Below are 18,299 nucleotides of genomic sequence, written 5' to 3'. Positions count from 1 at the left end.
TTTAAATTTGCTGAGTAGAGTTCACTAAAATTGTACCCAAAGTTTCAAGTATTGGCATTCAAACATACTATTCTTGTAAGTCTTGCTAAATGACCACCAAAACAGTGAAACAAACACACATAGTATAAATTGTAGATATTCATTTTATAACAGTAAAAAATCAATGCCCTAGGTATAATAATGTTCATACTATTCTTAACATTAACATCAATGATACACATTTTTTCCACAAATCCCATGCAAGAGCCATTTGTCTGTTTTTCCTGACTAGCACACTACCATACAATTATTCGCAACATCGTCAATGATGCATGTTTTGCATTTTTGGGGTTTGTTTCCCTACAGAAACTCATTTACTCATTGATATTCCCATTCACCGAGTGTGTTCCACTGTTTTCCACCAGATCCATATTGCGGGCTGCCTCAGTGGCAGCGCAGGCGTCCATTTCCTCTGCCTCTAGCTCCAGGGCCGTCTGCTCCTCGTCATACTTCTGCATCAGCGCAGATATCAGGAGACACTTTGCTGAACCACAGTCACAGGGTAGAGGGTGGTCTGACAGAAAGAGAAACAAGGAGAATCAGAATAAATATATACCTAATAATCTCGCATGAAAATATGTCCAAGCAATATTTGTTTGTTATTTTATAGACATGTGAAAATTTACATTTTTCAGTGTCTTTATCTGTGATAACAATACATATATAAATTTTATACTATACAGTCTTAAAATGATGTATAATTTGGGCGCAAGAGGGGTTTACTAATTGATATTCAAATATTTAATCATACAATTACTGAAAATTATAGTAATAAGCATGATAAGGCATCACTCTTTGAGTATTATGAGGTGATAATTTCGGTTGGGGCGTGATCACATCTATTATAAAGCCCTTCAGTCTTTACTGGATTTGATCATGCCCCGATCAAAATTATCACCTCATAATTATCAAAGAATGATTCCTTATTTCTTAAAACTAGCACTTCCATCTTATTATCTCAACATGATTGAAGCATTATTATACTAGTCAGCATTAACCATGTAAACTGGAAAGGATGTAAATGTATCCAATATCCATGGTAAATTTAAGCTCACCATGCATTTTTACCAATCTTAAATAATCTTATCATCTTAATCAGGGTTGTCTCTAAAAATTGAAGTAGAAGGAAGAAATAAACAAGAGGCCCATGGGCCACATCGCTCACCTGAGGAACAATAGGTATGATAAAGTCAACTTAATGGAGTCATAATACAAACAATCTGGACAATGTACAATAATACATGTAGATCCTGTATTAATAAAATCCCTTTTTCCCCCTTGGAACTCGGATAGCCCTGATTGCTGCCAATATTTACAAGAGCAGACTTTAATCACCGCTCCTGCACATATATAGGGACTCAACATTACACAGGCAGGGATGACCGTACACCTACGCAACTCAACAGGTACCAACGTTTACGCAAGCAGGGATGACCGCACACTTGCGCCAACAGCTCAACCTAACACAAGCAGGGAGTGCCGCACACATGCGCTAGATTGGCTGATTAGTTTCTGAGAAAAAGATTTTTAAAGATTTACTCTATTTATTTCTATGTAAAATTTTAACACCCCCCCCCCCCCCAATGTGGCCTCACCCTACCCCCAGGGATCATGATTTTCACAACTTTGAATCTACACTACCTGAGAATGCTTCCACACAAGTTTCAGCTTTCCTGGCTGATTAGTTTCTGAGAAGAAGATTTTTAAAGATTTACTCTATATATTCCTATGTAAAACTTCGACCCCCCATTGTGCCCACCCTACCCCCAGGGATCATGATTTTCACAACTTTGAATCTACACTACCTGAGGATGCCTCCACACAAGTTTCAGCTCTCCTGGCTGTTTAGTTTCTGAGCAGAAGATTTTTAATGATTTACTCTATATATTCCTAAGTAAAACTTCGACCCCCCCATTGTGGCCCCACCCTACCACCGGGGGTCATGAATTTCACAACTTTGAATCTACACTACCTGAGGATGTTTCAACACAAGTTTCAGCTTTTCTGGCTGTTTAGTGTCTGAGAAGAAGATTTTTAAAGATTTACTCTATATATTCCTATGTAAAACTTCAACCCCCCATTGTGGCCCCACCCTACCCCCAGGGATCATGATTTTCACAACTTTGAATCTACACTACCTGAGGGTGCTTCCACACAAGTTTCAGCTTTCCTGGCTGATTAGTTTCTGAGAAGAAGATTTTTAAAGATTTACTCTATGTATTCCTATGTAAAACTTCGACCCCCCCATTGTGCCCCACCCTACCCCCAGGGATCATGATTTTCACAACTTTGAATCTACACTACCTGAGGATGCCTCCACACAAGTTTCAGCTCTCCTGGCTGTTTAGTTTCTGAGCAGAAGATTTTTAAAGATTTACTCTATATATTCCTATGTAAAACTTCGACCCCCCCCCCCATTGTGGCCCCACCCTACCACTGGGGGTCATGAATTTCACAACTTTGAATCTACACTACCTGAGGATGCTTCAACACAAAGTTTCAGCTTTCCTGGCTGTTTAGTGTCTGAGAAGAAGATTTTTAAAGATTTACTCTATATATTCCTATGCAAAACTTCAACCCCCCATTGTGGCCCCACTCTACCCCCGGGGGTCATGAATTTCACAACTTTGAATCTACACTACCTGAGGATGCTTCCACACAAGTTTCAGCTTTCCTGGCTTTCTGGTTCTTGAGAAGAAGATTTTTGAAAATTGCTCGAAATTTTTCATTAATTTCTAATTATCTCCCCTTGAAAACAGGTGTGACCCTTAATTTTCACAACTTTGAATCCCCTTTGCCTAAGGATGATTTGTGCCAAGTTTGGTTGAAATTGGCCTAGTAGTTCTTGAGAAGATGTTGAAAATGTGAAAAGTTTACGGACAGACGGACGGACGGACGGACGGACAGACAGACGACAGACAAAATGTGATCAGAATAGCTCACTTGAGCTTTCAGCTCAGGTGAGCTAAAAAGTAGCAGGGGAGTCTGGGGGTCTTGCTTTTTGCTACATTGTGTTTGAAAAGTAATAATAGACGGGTAATTAAGGCATTATTGGCAGGGGAATTCCCCATCCCCGGGGCTTAGAGACAACACTGAAGTCTTATTAAGATTAAGGAAGCTCGTCAAAAACATGTGAACTTTAAACAATTCACATCCAACTTTCTACAACTGTTACCACATTATCCCAGTGAAATTGTGTTTAAAGAAGGATAACTCTCAGAAATTCTGCCACTGTTCAGTGTATGCTTATGGTGATTGAGCCCCCCCCCCCCCCCTTCCCTCCCCCTGCCCAAAATATGTGTTATTGTTGACATAACGCATATATTTAAAATTATTTTCAATAAATGGAGACATAACCTGTAAGACAAATGAGATTTCTGACAAGTTACAGTTACCTGATACATCCTCCTCATCTTCCTCATCTTCAGACCCCGACTGATCATCCACCATCTCTATGGAGATGTTGTACAACCGAGGATTGGAGGTGTCCTGTGTTAACTCCAGCACACACGAAAGTGAGTCTTCTTCATCTACTGAAGCGGATACTGGAATGAAAACAATAGTCTGCTTCCAGTGGGTAGCCTCCACCATGGGAGAAGTTGACAAGGTCACAAGATGAACCCTGGGAAGGTCCTGACCTGACACACTTGGAGGTATTGACACAGTGGGGGAACCGAAATAAACATCAAACCAGGCAGCAAAGCCATGCACCAGTCCAGTTTTTGTCATTTTGAAAGTGAGGTTGTTTTGAATTGATTTTAAATCCTCTACTTTGGTAGTGAGTAAATCAAATTCATTCACAATCTCTGGGTCCGACATGCACTGTTTTGGTTCTATACACTCAATCACTGGTTGTTGAAGAGTGGACATCATAGAAATGGTTTGTATCGGTGAAAAGTCATATCCGTACGCATTTTCCCAAAATCGGAAATTTTCTGTGACATATTTTGACATGTTTACAGGCGTAAGGTATAAGGTGGCATGAGATGGTATCATCATGCCAGAGTCCGACAACCATTTGTCTCTAGCAAACAATACGGAGTCAAGCATGGACTCGTGAAGCAAGTAGAAACCCATCCACTCAGATACGATGATGTCCACTTTCTCCACAGGAAGTTCAACATCTTCAATCTTTCCCTTGATGACCTTAATTTTGTCCTCCATTTTGTTGCACTTCACAATCTCGTTGCAGAGATCCACAATGTTGCTCGCTTCCACTGCATACACCATTGCTGCACCAGCAGAAGCACAAAACAGGGACAAAATGCCACTACCAGCACCAACATCTAGCACAACTTTATTTTGAAAAAGAAATTTATTTTTGTCGATGAATTCTTTATATGCCAATGTACGTGGCTTGTCTTTCAACATCAAGGTATGAACTGACAGGTCGCTGTAGCTCGAGAAGTAATCTGATCCATCCCCCGTTGCCATACTGACTGAAAAATTGGGTATTGTAGAGAAAAAATTAATTTGGTTGGTCAATATACTCTATCAAAATCAGATGACTAAAAATCTCCCTTACTAACGTAGATAGAAATTTGCGTAAATATAAATAAACATTCAGCATATTATGTATGGTATACAATACATAGTGTTCGCAGATACGCGTGCATTTTGATGAAAATCACAAAATTTACACAAGCAACCACATGAAATCTCATGCATGCCACTCTTATTAAAATGTTACATGAAATGTGCTGTATCTGATAACATTGTCTTAATGCGGTTTATCATATCGATAAAATTCTTTCAAATAATTGTTCAACGTGTATGTTACAGTCACCTCAGAATTCTTCAGCGGGGCACAGCCTTGTTGTTGACATGAACACGTGCTTCCGGTTTTAAAATTATAAGCCCCAAATAGAACACGCTATATATTTCCGGATTTGTGATCATTTGCAGCGGGACGTACATGTATCAGAATGTGGGTAAAATGCATTTCAATACAAAGAATAAAATAATCTAGGTCTGTGCAATGGTCAGAGCATAGTTAGTTGAGTCTCAGTGCGTCTCTCTCTCTCTCTCTCTCTCTCTCTCTCTCTCTCTCTCTCTCTCTCTCTCTCTCTCTCTCATTGTTTTTATAAATGTAATAATGTTGAAGACAATTTTTGCTCTCAGTTGAGAAAAGTTGTTGCAATATCAAAAATACACCGATACGTGGCGATGACCTGCATTATATTTTAAGTTTTGAAAAATAATCTTCTTGAGTGCAATTCATTCTTAAACGATTAAAATAGTATTTACATTGTATCTGAGAATATGTGAAATTGAGCTTGCAGTGTGAGAGGACATTGAACAATCTATTCAATTTAAAATTTGATGTTTTGATCCACTTGTATACTTACAATACACATGCAACCTATGTGACAACGCACTTTGAAAAAATTACGCACTTTGAAATTTTTTTTCAAAGTGCGTTAAATTTGGGACCAAATTAACGCACTTTGAAAAAATTTTTCAAAGTGCGTTAAATTTTGGACCAAGTTAACCCACTTTGAATTTTTTTTTAAAGTGCGTTAAGATGGTACATCAACATTTTTTAGTAAAGACACTCTTAACGCACTTTGAAAAAATATGTATAAATCACAAATTCTGGAATGGAATTTCTAATTCATTGATAGTATGATGATTTGATTACACTGATGGTGAATCTATAATTTACCGTATTTGAGTTCGGGGATGGGGATTGGGTGGGGGTGGGGGTTAACCAAAGATACCGGTCATTCACCAGTGCATCACATACTTGATTACAGGAAGAAGGACCCCTACCCCTCATTTTTCCTTCCAAAACATACATGGTGTCCCAGAATATCTGATACCATTTGAAATGCACGTAAATTAATAATTGCTTGGCCAAAACTTGTAAACTATGACTCAAATAAAACGTAAAGCAGTTTAATTTCAGATATTATGGGTCATAATGTATCATCATTATGTATGATATTCAGCCTTTTAAACGCTTAAGACTAAGAGCGGAAAAAGAAATATGCTCTGTTGTAAATTAAGTACATGGAGTGATATTGAAAAAACGAGCTGGCCAAACAATAATTTCTCCATTGGTATGTTAAAGAATCTATAAGAGTTTCAACATTCTGTTATTATTTTCTAATCAAATAAATCACTTCAAAATTAAAAGAAATTACATTAACAAACATTAAATTATTATAAACTTAAAATGAGCATTAGGGTGTGGGTTTTTTTTTCTCGCACTGATCTTCTAAAAGATCATATTGTTTTTGATAAACATAACCAACGTATCCTTTTATCACATTATGTTTGTTAACAAGCATATGCAATAAGCCAGTTGAAATATGTTATACATTGATCTCCATTATCAATATATACAAATCATATTCGTTCTTGCATAGCTCAATTACCAAATAAGACGTAAATTTGCTGCATACTCAAAATAGGAAAATGCAGTTGCTAAGCAATGAAGTTTATGTCATATTTGGATAAATCAAATCCCCCGAATTGTTCTTTGTGTGTAAATTGTCGATATTGTCTTATGAGAAAAAAAAATTCTCATTTAGAAACTGTTTATCAAGTTAGCTGAGAATGCAATTGGTTCTTTTTTAAATAAAGCTACACAAGGTTAAAGCAATCATTTATTGTATATAAAAGTATCATTTATTTTGACTAAAACCTGAACAATTTTTTTTCAAAGTGCGTTAATATCGACGATATCAACGTACTTTGAAAAAAATATTTTTTTTCAAAGTGCGTTGACAAAATTAACACACTTTGAAAATGTTTTCCAAACTGCGTAATTTTCAAAGTGCGTTGTAACAAACCTGCTATTTGTTTAAAATGACATATATAATAAACTTGAATTTATTAGAAACTACACATACGACGGTTGCAAATAAGCCACGTTGGCTCTGTGATAATTGTCCAGAACAGTGTAGAAAATCATATCAAACTATAAGTACATGTATATGCCATAAAGAGGTAGGGGATGGGAGTCGGGAGATTCAGTCCTCATTCATGTTAATTTAAGAACGGGGCCGGGTGGGCGGGGCGGAATTACCGGAGACGACATGTATGAAATGAAATAATACAAGTCATAGATAGAAATGATTTAAGCCTCAAATATTTATCGACATTATACTTTAATTAACAGATATAAAAAAAAATTCGAATATTTAATGTGTGAAATTTTGTCCGGCTTTTTGAGAACAACAGCACGACTTGTCAGTTTTTTTTTATATAGTTTATCATCAATATACAGTAAAAGAATGAACTATTTCACACATTAATTAATATTGAGCGATATGCATAAGCGTGCTTTGAGTTCCAAACAGCTGAAATCTAATTGTTCGTATGCCGAGTGTATACAAATTCCAAAAACACAAAGAACACTTTCGTTAATATTAGTATTTTTCTGTGGCAGTGTAACATTTTGGGCAAGTTAAGTGGTACTTCAATTTGATGAAGACCTCGGCCTTTTACTGTATTTACCTTTTCCTTTAGTTTTCTTTAATTGAAAATATTGACTTTTAACGAGGAAACCCTTTTTTTTTGTTGTCAAATACTTCCCAAAGTTCTCTTTTCAGGTGATCTCCATTAAAACATTTTTATATATACACTAATACATACGCTAAATGAAGGGTAATTTAACCAACACCCTCGAGCTTTCAAATATGTTTATAAGACATCAACTTCATATTGAACTACCACCCGTTAAGGGATTAAGTGTATCAATATTAGCCCCTCATACATGTTCGAGCGCTAAGCGTACCCAGTAATTATTTTCTTTTCCGATTAAACGACGACATTTGATAAAATGCGTTTTTAAACTTCTTTAATGTCCAGTCGATGACTGGAATTAACACTGCTCCCAGTGAATCAGTCGAATGAAGAAAAAATTTGCAAAGTCAAGTCGGATTATGACAACCTTTTATTATGTTTTTATTTTCAAATGAAACACGACATTTGGTCAAATAAACAAAAACAAGCAAAGTTTTTTTTTAAAAACCAAAACGTTACCCATCGGACAATTCCAAAGGTGGCCATCCAAACCCACCGAAATATATCTTACATACATATTAGGTAAATTAAAAGCGTCTCGGAGGGCTTGAATTAGAACGCCATATTTTTGTCCTATATCAGTTGCTACACGGGGTAATCTGAATCATTCTGGAGTTCGTTATAGCACCTTGCAGAGCGTCCGATTCCTCCAAATTTCTTTCATAGAGTATACCCCACTTCGGAACGCGATACTCCAGGTAAGATCATTTGTCTTTCTCTTAATTGGGTCGCGATAAGAAGTCGATGTAAATATAACCGTATAACCATTGCTAATTTTCTCAGGAATATTAAACGGTTTATTTGTATTATTTTACGTTTGCAAATAGAATAAATTTTCAAACAGTCACAATCTGACTTCATTAAGACTGAAGAATAATTTTTAAAAACCAATCGATAGGGCAATGATATCTGCAGTAAGTGATTTTGATTGAGAAACGCAAACATTTCAGTCAATACACAAAAGAAATGGGAAAGGATGCCGGTCAGGGGAAACTTCAAGATAAATAAATGACAAGACATTTCTATAAAGGGATACTCCTTTTTATAATAGCATTTCCAATTTAAAACTGCACATGATATATAATCGAAGCCTTAAGTGGAATTACATAAGAGGGGAGCTCGTCTTTTTGTATTTTGTTTGACAATGATAATCCTCGGGAATTAAGGGATATCAAAGAAAACTGCTTCAATATCATTTTTCAGCGTAATTTAGGACTCGAAGTGATATACATTCAGAAAAGCTGCACACTTATTTGAAAAACATCTGATTACAGTTGACATCAGATATAATTGATCACGATTTATACGCAAAGATATCACTCTTGGGAAGAGACCAAAAAAAAATAAAATAAAGGAACACAACTATATTACATTTTCTTAAAAGGTATCTGGGACCTGTGTAAAAGCATTCGCAAAACAATCAATACTCACTTATTATTGAATTTATGAGAATACATTTCGTTCTTGCTGAGAAGGTTTAAGAAAATTCTTTGATGTCTAGCTTCTTCCTTCAAGAAATGTTACAGACTATAGCTATGACTACAAGGTATTTGACAGATGTCCTTGAATTTGCTGCACGTCTCCTCTGAAGAAATAAGTGAGCATACAGCGGTTTCCCTGATCAGCTATTATTAGAATTAAAAGATATACACACAATTCATCTTCATAGGTAACCAGATGATACATGTATTTCTCCCCCAAAAATTGGTATCATAATTCTGCATTCTACTGAAATTAAATCCATAGCTGTGTTTTATTCATTGTCCTGTTGAGAGAGAGAGAGAGAGAGAGAGAGAGAGAGAGAGAGAGGGGTTCTTATCTCTGAGTATACAACAATACCAACAGGAGTTCGCAATACGTGGCTCTTGATCACCAACTAAGTCTGGTCAAGAGGCATTACCGCGGCCAAAACATCAACAGCTAAGAACTTAGTCCCTTCTAGGGGCCCGTAATCCGTGAGCTACACGTGAGTCAACGTAAACTGATTTTTCACTAATTGCACGCTTCTTTTTCTAGTACACAACTCATCCATTTAGTAAGCGCGGGAAAATATTTCTGTGTGACTCTTGAGAACTTAAACTTTGGAAAATACACCACAAAACGATTAACTTGTGATAAAGTGTCAGATTTTTACCTATATTCCCTACTGTTTCCCAGTTTGGGCCGTCTCGTTAACTGCTGCGAAGCCATTTACCCGCAAATAAAATTCGTGTCAACTCGTCAGGATCCTCGTAATTTAAATAAATGACCATATTTAATTTACATCATCATGCAATGCCGAAACACTGGGGGCATAAAAGTAATAAATCAAAACGTTACAACTGTATATCATAGTTTTCAAAGCTCATGAACAAACAATGTAGAAACTTAGAAAATTATAGTATGACATAAAATACATGTGTGTCTTTCGTTTCTGGATGGGCAAATACCGAGTAAGAATCAATTCAGCGTTTCTTACACATTACACATATTCTTATCTTTGCAAAATAATGAAAAAGAATATAACCGAGTTTTTAATTTGGGATGCACTATATGATTTTCCTTAAAATGTCATCATCATCGAAAAGGTATCAATACATTGTACATTACACTTCTAAAATTACAAACCACCGCTGGCGGCACTATAGAGATCGATAAAGACCAATTATCTTGTCTGACTTGGGTACAAACTATCCAGTATAGTACGTTATCTTAAATAACAAATTGGAAAATTTTTTACATTTGATTGAAAACCCCCATCCTCCCATAAAAAGTCGTTTATGCCTTCTGTTCTTTTAAATTTCGGTCTTTAAGAATATTTGAAGTAAAGATGATTGAAGTTTAACCAGACCTTATCTTAATGAAGGAAAATAATTAACTTTTCTGTTTTTACATAGAATCTACAATTCTTATTCGTTTAGATTAGCTGTGAAACACATGTACTTGTGTCGAAAAGAATTTCGTGACATTAATATTTCATCCCGAGTTTCTCATTATCTTGTTCTCTCTCAGTACAAAGAATGGCATGGGTAACATTCAAAAGTCCTCTCTGGAGAAAGGAAATCGTGCAAGACAAAGTCAAACCGCTCCCATCCCTGAAAGTGAAACGGAAGATGGAACAGGAATTCGTAAATGATGGCGTACGAACGACAAACGGAACCAACCGCAGAAAACCAATAATACCACCATATAATGCATTGCGCGACCGCTATGCGCAGGCGTACTTCCAGTCTCCGCTGGTGAAAGCCATGAAGGAAAGGAATTTTCATCTTAAGGTTAGAGGCATAAAATCTTTCTACTGTCCAAACTATGAAGAAAAATGATCCTCTTTCAGAGCCTCTGTAATGAAGTATTTTAATTATAGTAAATGTATTCAATGTTAATTTGTTTTCGTCTGCAGTTGATATACACAAGTTGCTTCCTAATTGATCTGTTTTCTCTGTCAAAAAGTCTAAGATTTGAAATATCGCTTCCAAACACCTCGGTTGCCTAAGTCTGACCATTTGATTAACTTTATTTATCAAAATTTATATTTATCGAATCAATATGGTAAATACGGTAGGTTATTATAGTAGATAAGCCCAGGTGACATCAAGTCCATGAGATCTAAGTCAGCTGGGATTTTTTCTGATCTTTAATATATACATTACTACCACATCTTGGACAGCAATGCGTTTTTAATAAAAGTAATTGACCTTAGTTTGTTTGCAAATGAAAATGATTTTAAAAAATCCTTTTAAAGCGAAATCTTCGAAATGAAGTGCTAGTCAACATTAGGAAAATACATGTTTACTGTTGATATATTTCATTCAACTTAATTTTCGCGCATACGTCTTTGAAGATAAGGACCCCTTTCTCTATAGAGTTTTGCCCACTTGTAAAGTCTTGTTGAGCTCGTTTACAATATATATAAGTGACAATCAAACGAAACTAGCAACCCTAGTGAGCGAATATGTTGTCATGGTAGAACTACGATAATAAAAACTCGGGCACTCGTTCGCGGCTTCTCATTATTAATCATGACGTTACGGGTATGGGAGGTGGAAAATGCGAGAGCAAGTAAAAATTCATGTAGACACGATTTTCTAATAAGACGATTAGAAAACCTTTATGGGAAATCTTTGGGTGGAAAGCTGGAGGAAGCGCTTATTTATTACAAGGTAAATGTATCTTTCATCGCCAGATGGTCGACTTAAGCGTAAATTGCACAGACGTCAATTTCGGTTGTAAATAAGACGCTTTAGTTTATGTATATTACTAGTGTTTTGTAAATATCAAGTTACTAACATAGGCCTATGTAAAAATCATTAGACTATTTTGCAGCCAGAACATTAAAGTATTGTAAATATAGATCAAATTAAAAGTTTTGGACTTTTACAGCGAGAAAAATCGGAAAGTCAAACAATGATTTGTTTGCTACTAATGCTTTTAAAATAGATAAATAAATCGCTTTAAAGCGTAAAGGTAATCCTTTAACCACATTACAAGCAGATTTTGTTACATGCTACAGGGTATCCAAGCGCTAATTGAAATCGTAGTTTTCCTGAAGTTAACCATTTTGATACAATTCGTAGTGTCAGAAATAAGGTAGCCCATTGATGAATGTGTAGAATGTCATGTATTGGGGATTTTTAAAATTAAAAAATCACTCCATATAATGACCAAACTTTACCAGAGTACTTTTAAATGAAATGATAATCCTTTCACCACGTTTGCTTTCTCCAATACCCTGTATTTGAGGTGCACGAGCTTTTATGGTGTTTTAGACAAACTTTGTCAAGAAATTCAACCAATCAGACTACAAGTACTTAATTTTCTTCATAACAAATTTCTTTAAATTGAATCTGATTTTGTATCATATTTCTCTGTTTAACATCATAGGTTTTTTTTTTTAATATATTGATTTCTCGTTAACTTAAAATATTTGATGACTTGTGTTAAGCTTAAAATTTAGGTTTTTTTAAAAAATAAAATAAAAAGATTCTGATTTTTCTATGCTAGGAAATATCACAGTAAATGACGTGTTTTAGATTTCTACTTTTGTCATATTTTGCATTCATATGAATTTCAATATATAATTCAATCAAATGTATATTCGGTTAAGAAATATTAGTGTTACGAGAAAGAAAAAGAAATATGATTTCTATATATTCATTATTTTCAGAGGAAGATGATGCAGTTTGTTTTGTACGTGTAAATACGGTCTATCCTTAATATTTAGTTTTTCATTTATACTGAATTCTTGACGGGATTAAATTTGATTGACACTTATTTAACCATATGTAATTTGATTTAGAGTTTCCCCTCAATCTGTATTGACATTACTTTTGGTCGTTTGTCAGATGCTTTACTTTTTGAAAGATATTTTACACTGCAGCGCTCACCTGACAGATACTGAAGATTACCCACTAAGCCCCATATCTAATAATCGAATTACCGTAAATTCTGCGGAATTTAAAAGTAACAGATAATATATTGCAGTGATATAGCCATTGATAAAAAATACTCTTAAGAACTCAGGGATTTCAAGCAGAATGAAAAAAGTATTGATCCACATGCGTAAATATGCATGATAGAAATTTTAGGGAAGATGAAATTTAATTATTACAAATTATAACATTGAAAAATATACACTGCCCTCCCCAATATAATTAATTTTAATCAATATTAGTTTTCTTTTTGACAGGGATTACAAGAAAGTCAAGCTAACATCAGAAACCTGAATAAACTAAGCCACAGGCATCGATGCATAGCTACCCCGTCAATCGAAGAAATTCGGGTCAGGGAGCAGACGTTCGTCAATGACGCAATAATCACGGAAAGGAAACGCACCAAATACAAGGACATCATTCCGGTCTACGACGCATCACGTGACAACCATTGCCTTGGCTACTTCAAGAGACCGGATGTTAAACATTTGGTCAGCATTACCTGCACCCCGACCGGCTCCTTCAGCTATGACAGCAAAATTAAAAGTCCAAGACGACAAAAATTACGGGCGTCCGCTCCTTGATTGCAAGTCGCCAAACCTAAACTAAAGATTTATTTATTTTTATATTTTATCTCATTAACTACCGAATGCACATTCTGCTGTTCAATTTGTACTTTTAAGTTACATGTACCAATGTATATATACCGTAGATTTTTGTATTGAACATTTATATATGCAAACAGTATTTTTGGAAACGTGTACATCCATTATCTTTACGTGATGAAATAGAGAGAATTATTCTCGCCAGTGCTGTGATATCAGTGTAATAAATGTATCCGAAATCACCTTGTTCTCGTAGTTGTGCAGTTTGTACTTTTCTTTCCACTATTTTATAGTATTATCAATCTATGTGGCATCGATTTTCACAGTAACGTGGGTCTGAAAAAAAGACGAAAGACCTGTCGAAATTAATCCTCGTGAATAAATTATTGAATGTTTTTTAACATGTAAGGTCTAAATATCCGTTTCCTTGTATGCCTAACACATGCTTTGTTTTCTAAAAGTGCAAATCAACTACTGTTGTAATTTTATATGTAAGAGCAAGTAGATGCATCTCGATGTAATTTATTGTTCTTTCAAATTTTAAGAAAAAGAAGATAATTTTACATAAGTTAGTTAGTTCTGAAGAAAGGTTCACCAAGGGCATTGAAGTGACATTTTCTTTGGAAATTTCCTCATTGCAAACCCAACTACTAGTAAATACAAAAAATGCATTCTTAGCACCATACATTCATATCAGCACATATCAAATGTGCTTGGTTGAGTTATTTCTATCTCGTACAGAAGAATAAAATGCCTTTTTAAACAAGGTACATGTGTATAAACTGATGGATTATTAAAATTATTAATATGGAGTTCGTATCAAATCCTCACCCTTTCGATTAAAGATATACATGTATTTTCAATTTCTTCAACCAATTCTTTTACCTACCTACATTTAGATACTCATCACTTAGTATACGCGCTATTTATTTCATTTAATCAAACACATTTCAAGTTTACTGATGTTGACAATTTCGAAATAGCATCTAAAAAAACCCAATACGCCTTAAATCGTGCATTAAAAGGGTTGATTTTTTTTCTTTGAAAACTTGAGTAAACAATAATTGACAACAAATTAAATATTAAGTTTTTATACTAAAACCGTTTAGAAAAGAGTCTAATAACGTTTTGAAAAATCATTTCTTTTTCGGCAGTCTGTGTCATTCTGGGAGTGATTTCTAACATACTAATGACAATTTTATAATACAACTCAACAAAAAATAATTTATGGATAAATGACAATGAATTTATTCTCATTAACTGGCATAGATTACAATGTAGCGTCAAATAAGTTACAAAATGAGAAATGTATACAGTATAAGCATATATGAAAGATTGACAAACAAATATATGATGTATAGCTAAACAAAAGATTTGATTACTCAATAAAATATGTTTAAATTTAAATCCATCTTCCAACCTCTTTAAGAAATTAAGTACATTTATTACATGTTCTAAATTAACAAGCATATTTCAAATACTTGAAAGGTAAAGAGGATAAATATGTTTTAAAACCAATTGTTTGTCTATTAAATTCTAGATCTGTAATAAATATATTTTAAGGAGTTACAAACCTGATATATCACGATTGTCTAGCTTTACCAACAGGTTAACGTTGTTAAAAATAACTTTCTTCAGGAACGATGATATACCAGGTTGACCAGTCTCCCATATATATGTAAGTCCACGGTCATTTTATATAGATTAGATGTTATTTTTATAGGACATTAAGCATAATTGACGATATATTTTATAAATGAGAAGCTTGTACTGCAGTCGAAAGTTTAAAAAAAATAGTCTTTATCAAACTGATTTCTGGATTCTTTTAAGCATTGCAAATTATTAATTAATAATTTACATGTAGGTGTCGTTTTAACAATTTCTCTTGTATCTGCATGTTTATATGATATGATATGATTGTCATTGAGGTCAAAATTTGTCAAAATATTTTCGCACAATCATTTATTTGTAAGGTTCTTCCCTCTACAAAAATTAAGATTCTTGAAATTGTTATGCCTCGATCAAAAATTTTTGTAAACGAGTTATAAGAAAATATACATACAGAAGTTGTCTCTCTTTACTCGCGTCGTCCTTTTCATCTGCTATATATAAAAGGTCTTCGAACGAATTGGGCTTTGCTTTTCATGACCGTTGTTTTTATTGTTATAAGGAGGAAAATATTGTACCCCCCCCCCCCAAAAAAAAAAAGAAAACCCCATCCCAACAAACAAAGTAAAAACAAGACAAAATTCAGAAAAATGTCGAATGATTCCATTCGCTAGAAATGATGATTCTATGAGAAAAACAAATATCAGGAAACCTGTGATGACGAAAAAGAGTGAAATAGGTAGGTATACGTTTACTTAGAATGAAAAAAAAAATCCACTGATAATAATGAAAACCATCTATTGTGTGTTAAAGACTTATCATGGTAGTGCTATTTTTCACTTTCAAAAAAGTAGGTCAATGACCAACTTTTTGAGATAATGGCCATTAAATATTTTTTGAAAATTTAAGAATAATCCCTAAAAAATTTATACTGTGATTGAAATTTTCTTAATTGTGAAAATAATACAAATTGCTAAACTCTTTTAAAAATGAAATACAGTTAACGTTTATGAATGGCAGTGACGCTAAACAGACACAAAGCATTAAGTTTTCATTCACAATTATTATAATATTCCAGTCCGAATTTCCTCTATCAGTTTTCAATTTTTTTTTTGATTTTTTAGCTCACCTGAGCTGAAAGCTCAAGTGAGCTATTCTGATCACATTTTGTCTGTCGTCCGTCTGTCCGTCTGTCCGTCCGTCCGACCGTCTGTCCGTAAACTTTTCACATTTTCAACATCTTCTCAAGAACTACAAGGCCAATTTCAACCAAACTTGGCACAAATCATCCTTAGGCAAAGGGGATTCAAAGTTGTGAAAATTAAGGGCCACACCCGTTTTCAAGGGGAGATAATTAGAAATTAATGAAAAATTTCGAGAAATTTTCAAAAATCTTCTTCTCAAGAACCAGAAAGCCAGGAAAGCTGAAACTTGTGTGGAAGCATCCTCAGGTAGTGTAGAGTCAAAGTTGTGAAATTCATGACCCCCGGGGGTAGGGTGGGGCCACAATGGGGGGGTCGAAGTTTTACATAGGAATATATAGAGTAAATCTTTAAAAATCTTCTTCTCAGAAACTAATCAGCCAGGAAAGCTGAAACTTGTGTGGAAGCATCCTCAGGTAGTGTAGATTCAAAGTTGTGAAATTCATGACCCCCGGGGGTAGGGTTGGGCCACAATGGGGGGTTGAAGTTTTACATAGGAAGATATAGAGTAAATCTTTAAAAATCTTCTTCTCAGAAACTAATCAGCCAGGAAAGCTGAAACTTGTGTGGAAGCATCCTCAGGTAGTGTAGATTCAAAGTTGTGAAAATCATGATCCCCGGGGGTAGGGTGAGGCACAATGGGAGAGTCGAAGTTTTGCATAGGAATATATAGAGTAAATCTTTAAAAATCTTCTTCTTAGAAACTAATCAGCCAGGAAAGCTGAAACTTGTGTGGAAGCATTCTCAGGTAGTGTAGATTCAAAGTTGTGAAAATCATGACCCCTGGGGGTAGGGTGGGGCCACAATGGGGTGTTAAAGTTTTACATAGGAAGATATAGAGTAAATCTTTAAAAATCTTCTTCTCAGAAACTAATCAGCCAGGAAAGCTGAAACTTGTGTGGAAGCATCCTCAGGTAGTGTAGATTCAAAGTTGTGAAAATCATGATCCCCGGGGGTAGGGTGAGGCACAATGGGAGAGTCGAAGTTTTGCATAGGAATATATAGAGTAAATATTTTAAAATCTTCTTCTCAGAAACTAATCAGCCAGGAAAGCTGAAACTTGTGGGAAGTATCCTCAGGTAGTGTAGATTCAAAGTTGTGAAAATCATGACCCCTGGGGGTAGGGTGAGGCCACATGGGGGGGGGGGGTGTTAAAGTTTTACATAGGAATATATATAGAGTAAATCTTTAAAAATCTTCTTCTCAGAAACTAATCAGCAAGATGATTCTTTATAATTGTTAAGACTTTGGCTCCAGGACAATTCTTCGGCCTCACAAGAAGGTTCAGAGTTTGATGTAGCTAAATATCCCATATATAAACAATTGTAAAGGATCTTTTTGAGAACTGCAATACTCAACATGTGATATGACTAAACAATTGAAGCAGGCAGCTATTTTTTCATTAGAATCTTTTTGTATTACTGTTTTGAGTTATTGCCCTTGATTTATTGATTCTTGATTATTTTAATTAATGCATCCACTGTTAACCAATTATTGTGATGATTATTTTTATACAATAATAAATATTCAATGTATATAAGTTGTTCTGCATAAGTAGTTTTGGGTTAGGCCGGATTAGTTTGTTTATTTTTGATTTCCAATTTTTAGATACTATGAATTATTTTAGGCCGGCACATATTGGGGTTAAACTTGAACAGGGACGGAGAGATTGAGGGTGTGGACATCCCTGCTCTATCTTATCTTCGTGTTTTTGTAACCTACGATACAGAGTGTGCGGTCATTCCTGCCCTGTATCGCATTAATACAAGTGTGCGGTCATACCTGCTTGTATTGGTGGTGGTTGAGGTGGAGCACTAGTGTATGGTCATCCCTGCAGGTGTTCTGGCCTTTCTAGCGCAAGTGTGCGGCACTCCCTGCGTTAGGTTGAGCTGTTGGCGCAAGTG

General features: G+C 35.1%; 2 protein-coding genes across 3 annotated transcripts; one reads left to right on the top strand and one right to left on the bottom strand.

The window, feature by feature from the left end:
- Positions 1 to 125: 125 nt before the first annotated feature.
- Positions 126 to 4,890, bottom strand: LOC128185079 (uncharacterized). The gene is made up of 3 exons (XM_052854759.1): positions 4,826 to 4,890; positions 3,435 to 4,478; positions 126 to 553 (listed from the first exon to the last, which is right to left on the bottom strand). Exons 2-3 carry the CDS (start codon positions 4,471 to 4,473, stop codon positions 354 to 356), a joined length of 1,239 nt encoding a protein of 412 aa, XP_052710719.1. The 5' UTR covers positions 4,474 to 4,478; positions 4,826 to 4,890; the 3' UTR covers positions 126 to 353.
- Positions 4,891 to 8,112: 3,222 nt separating this feature from the next.
- Positions 8,113 to 13,828, top strand: LOC128189998 (uncharacterized). Of its 2 annotated transcripts, none has more exons than XM_052861855.1 (3): positions 8,113 to 8,270; positions 10,564 to 10,826; positions 13,238 to 13,828. In XM_052861855.1, the coding sequence occupies exons 2-3, from the start codon at positions 10,572 to 10,574 to the stop codon at positions 13,562 to 13,564; spliced, it is 582 nt and encodes a 193-aa protein (XP_052717815.1). In that variant the 5' UTR covers positions 8,113 to 8,270; positions 10,564 to 10,571; the 3' UTR covers positions 13,565 to 13,828. The 2 variants fall into 2 exon arrangements, with proteins under 2 accessions (XP_052717815.1, XP_052717821.1); XM_052861861.1 differs by lacking the exon at positions 8,113 to 8,270 and adding an exon at positions 9,520 to 9,538.
- Positions 13,829 to 18,299: the final 4,471 nt, after the last annotated feature.

The sequence above is a fragment of the Crassostrea angulata genome, chromosome 1 (assembly GCF_025612915.1).
Source record: "Crassostrea angulata isolate pt1a10 chromosome 1, ASM2561291v2, whole genome shotgun sequence".
NCBI lineage: Eukaryota > Metazoa > Mollusca > Bivalvia > Ostreida > Ostreidae > Magallana > Magallana angulata.
This window is presented reverse-complemented; position numbering and strand designations above follow the sequence as displayed.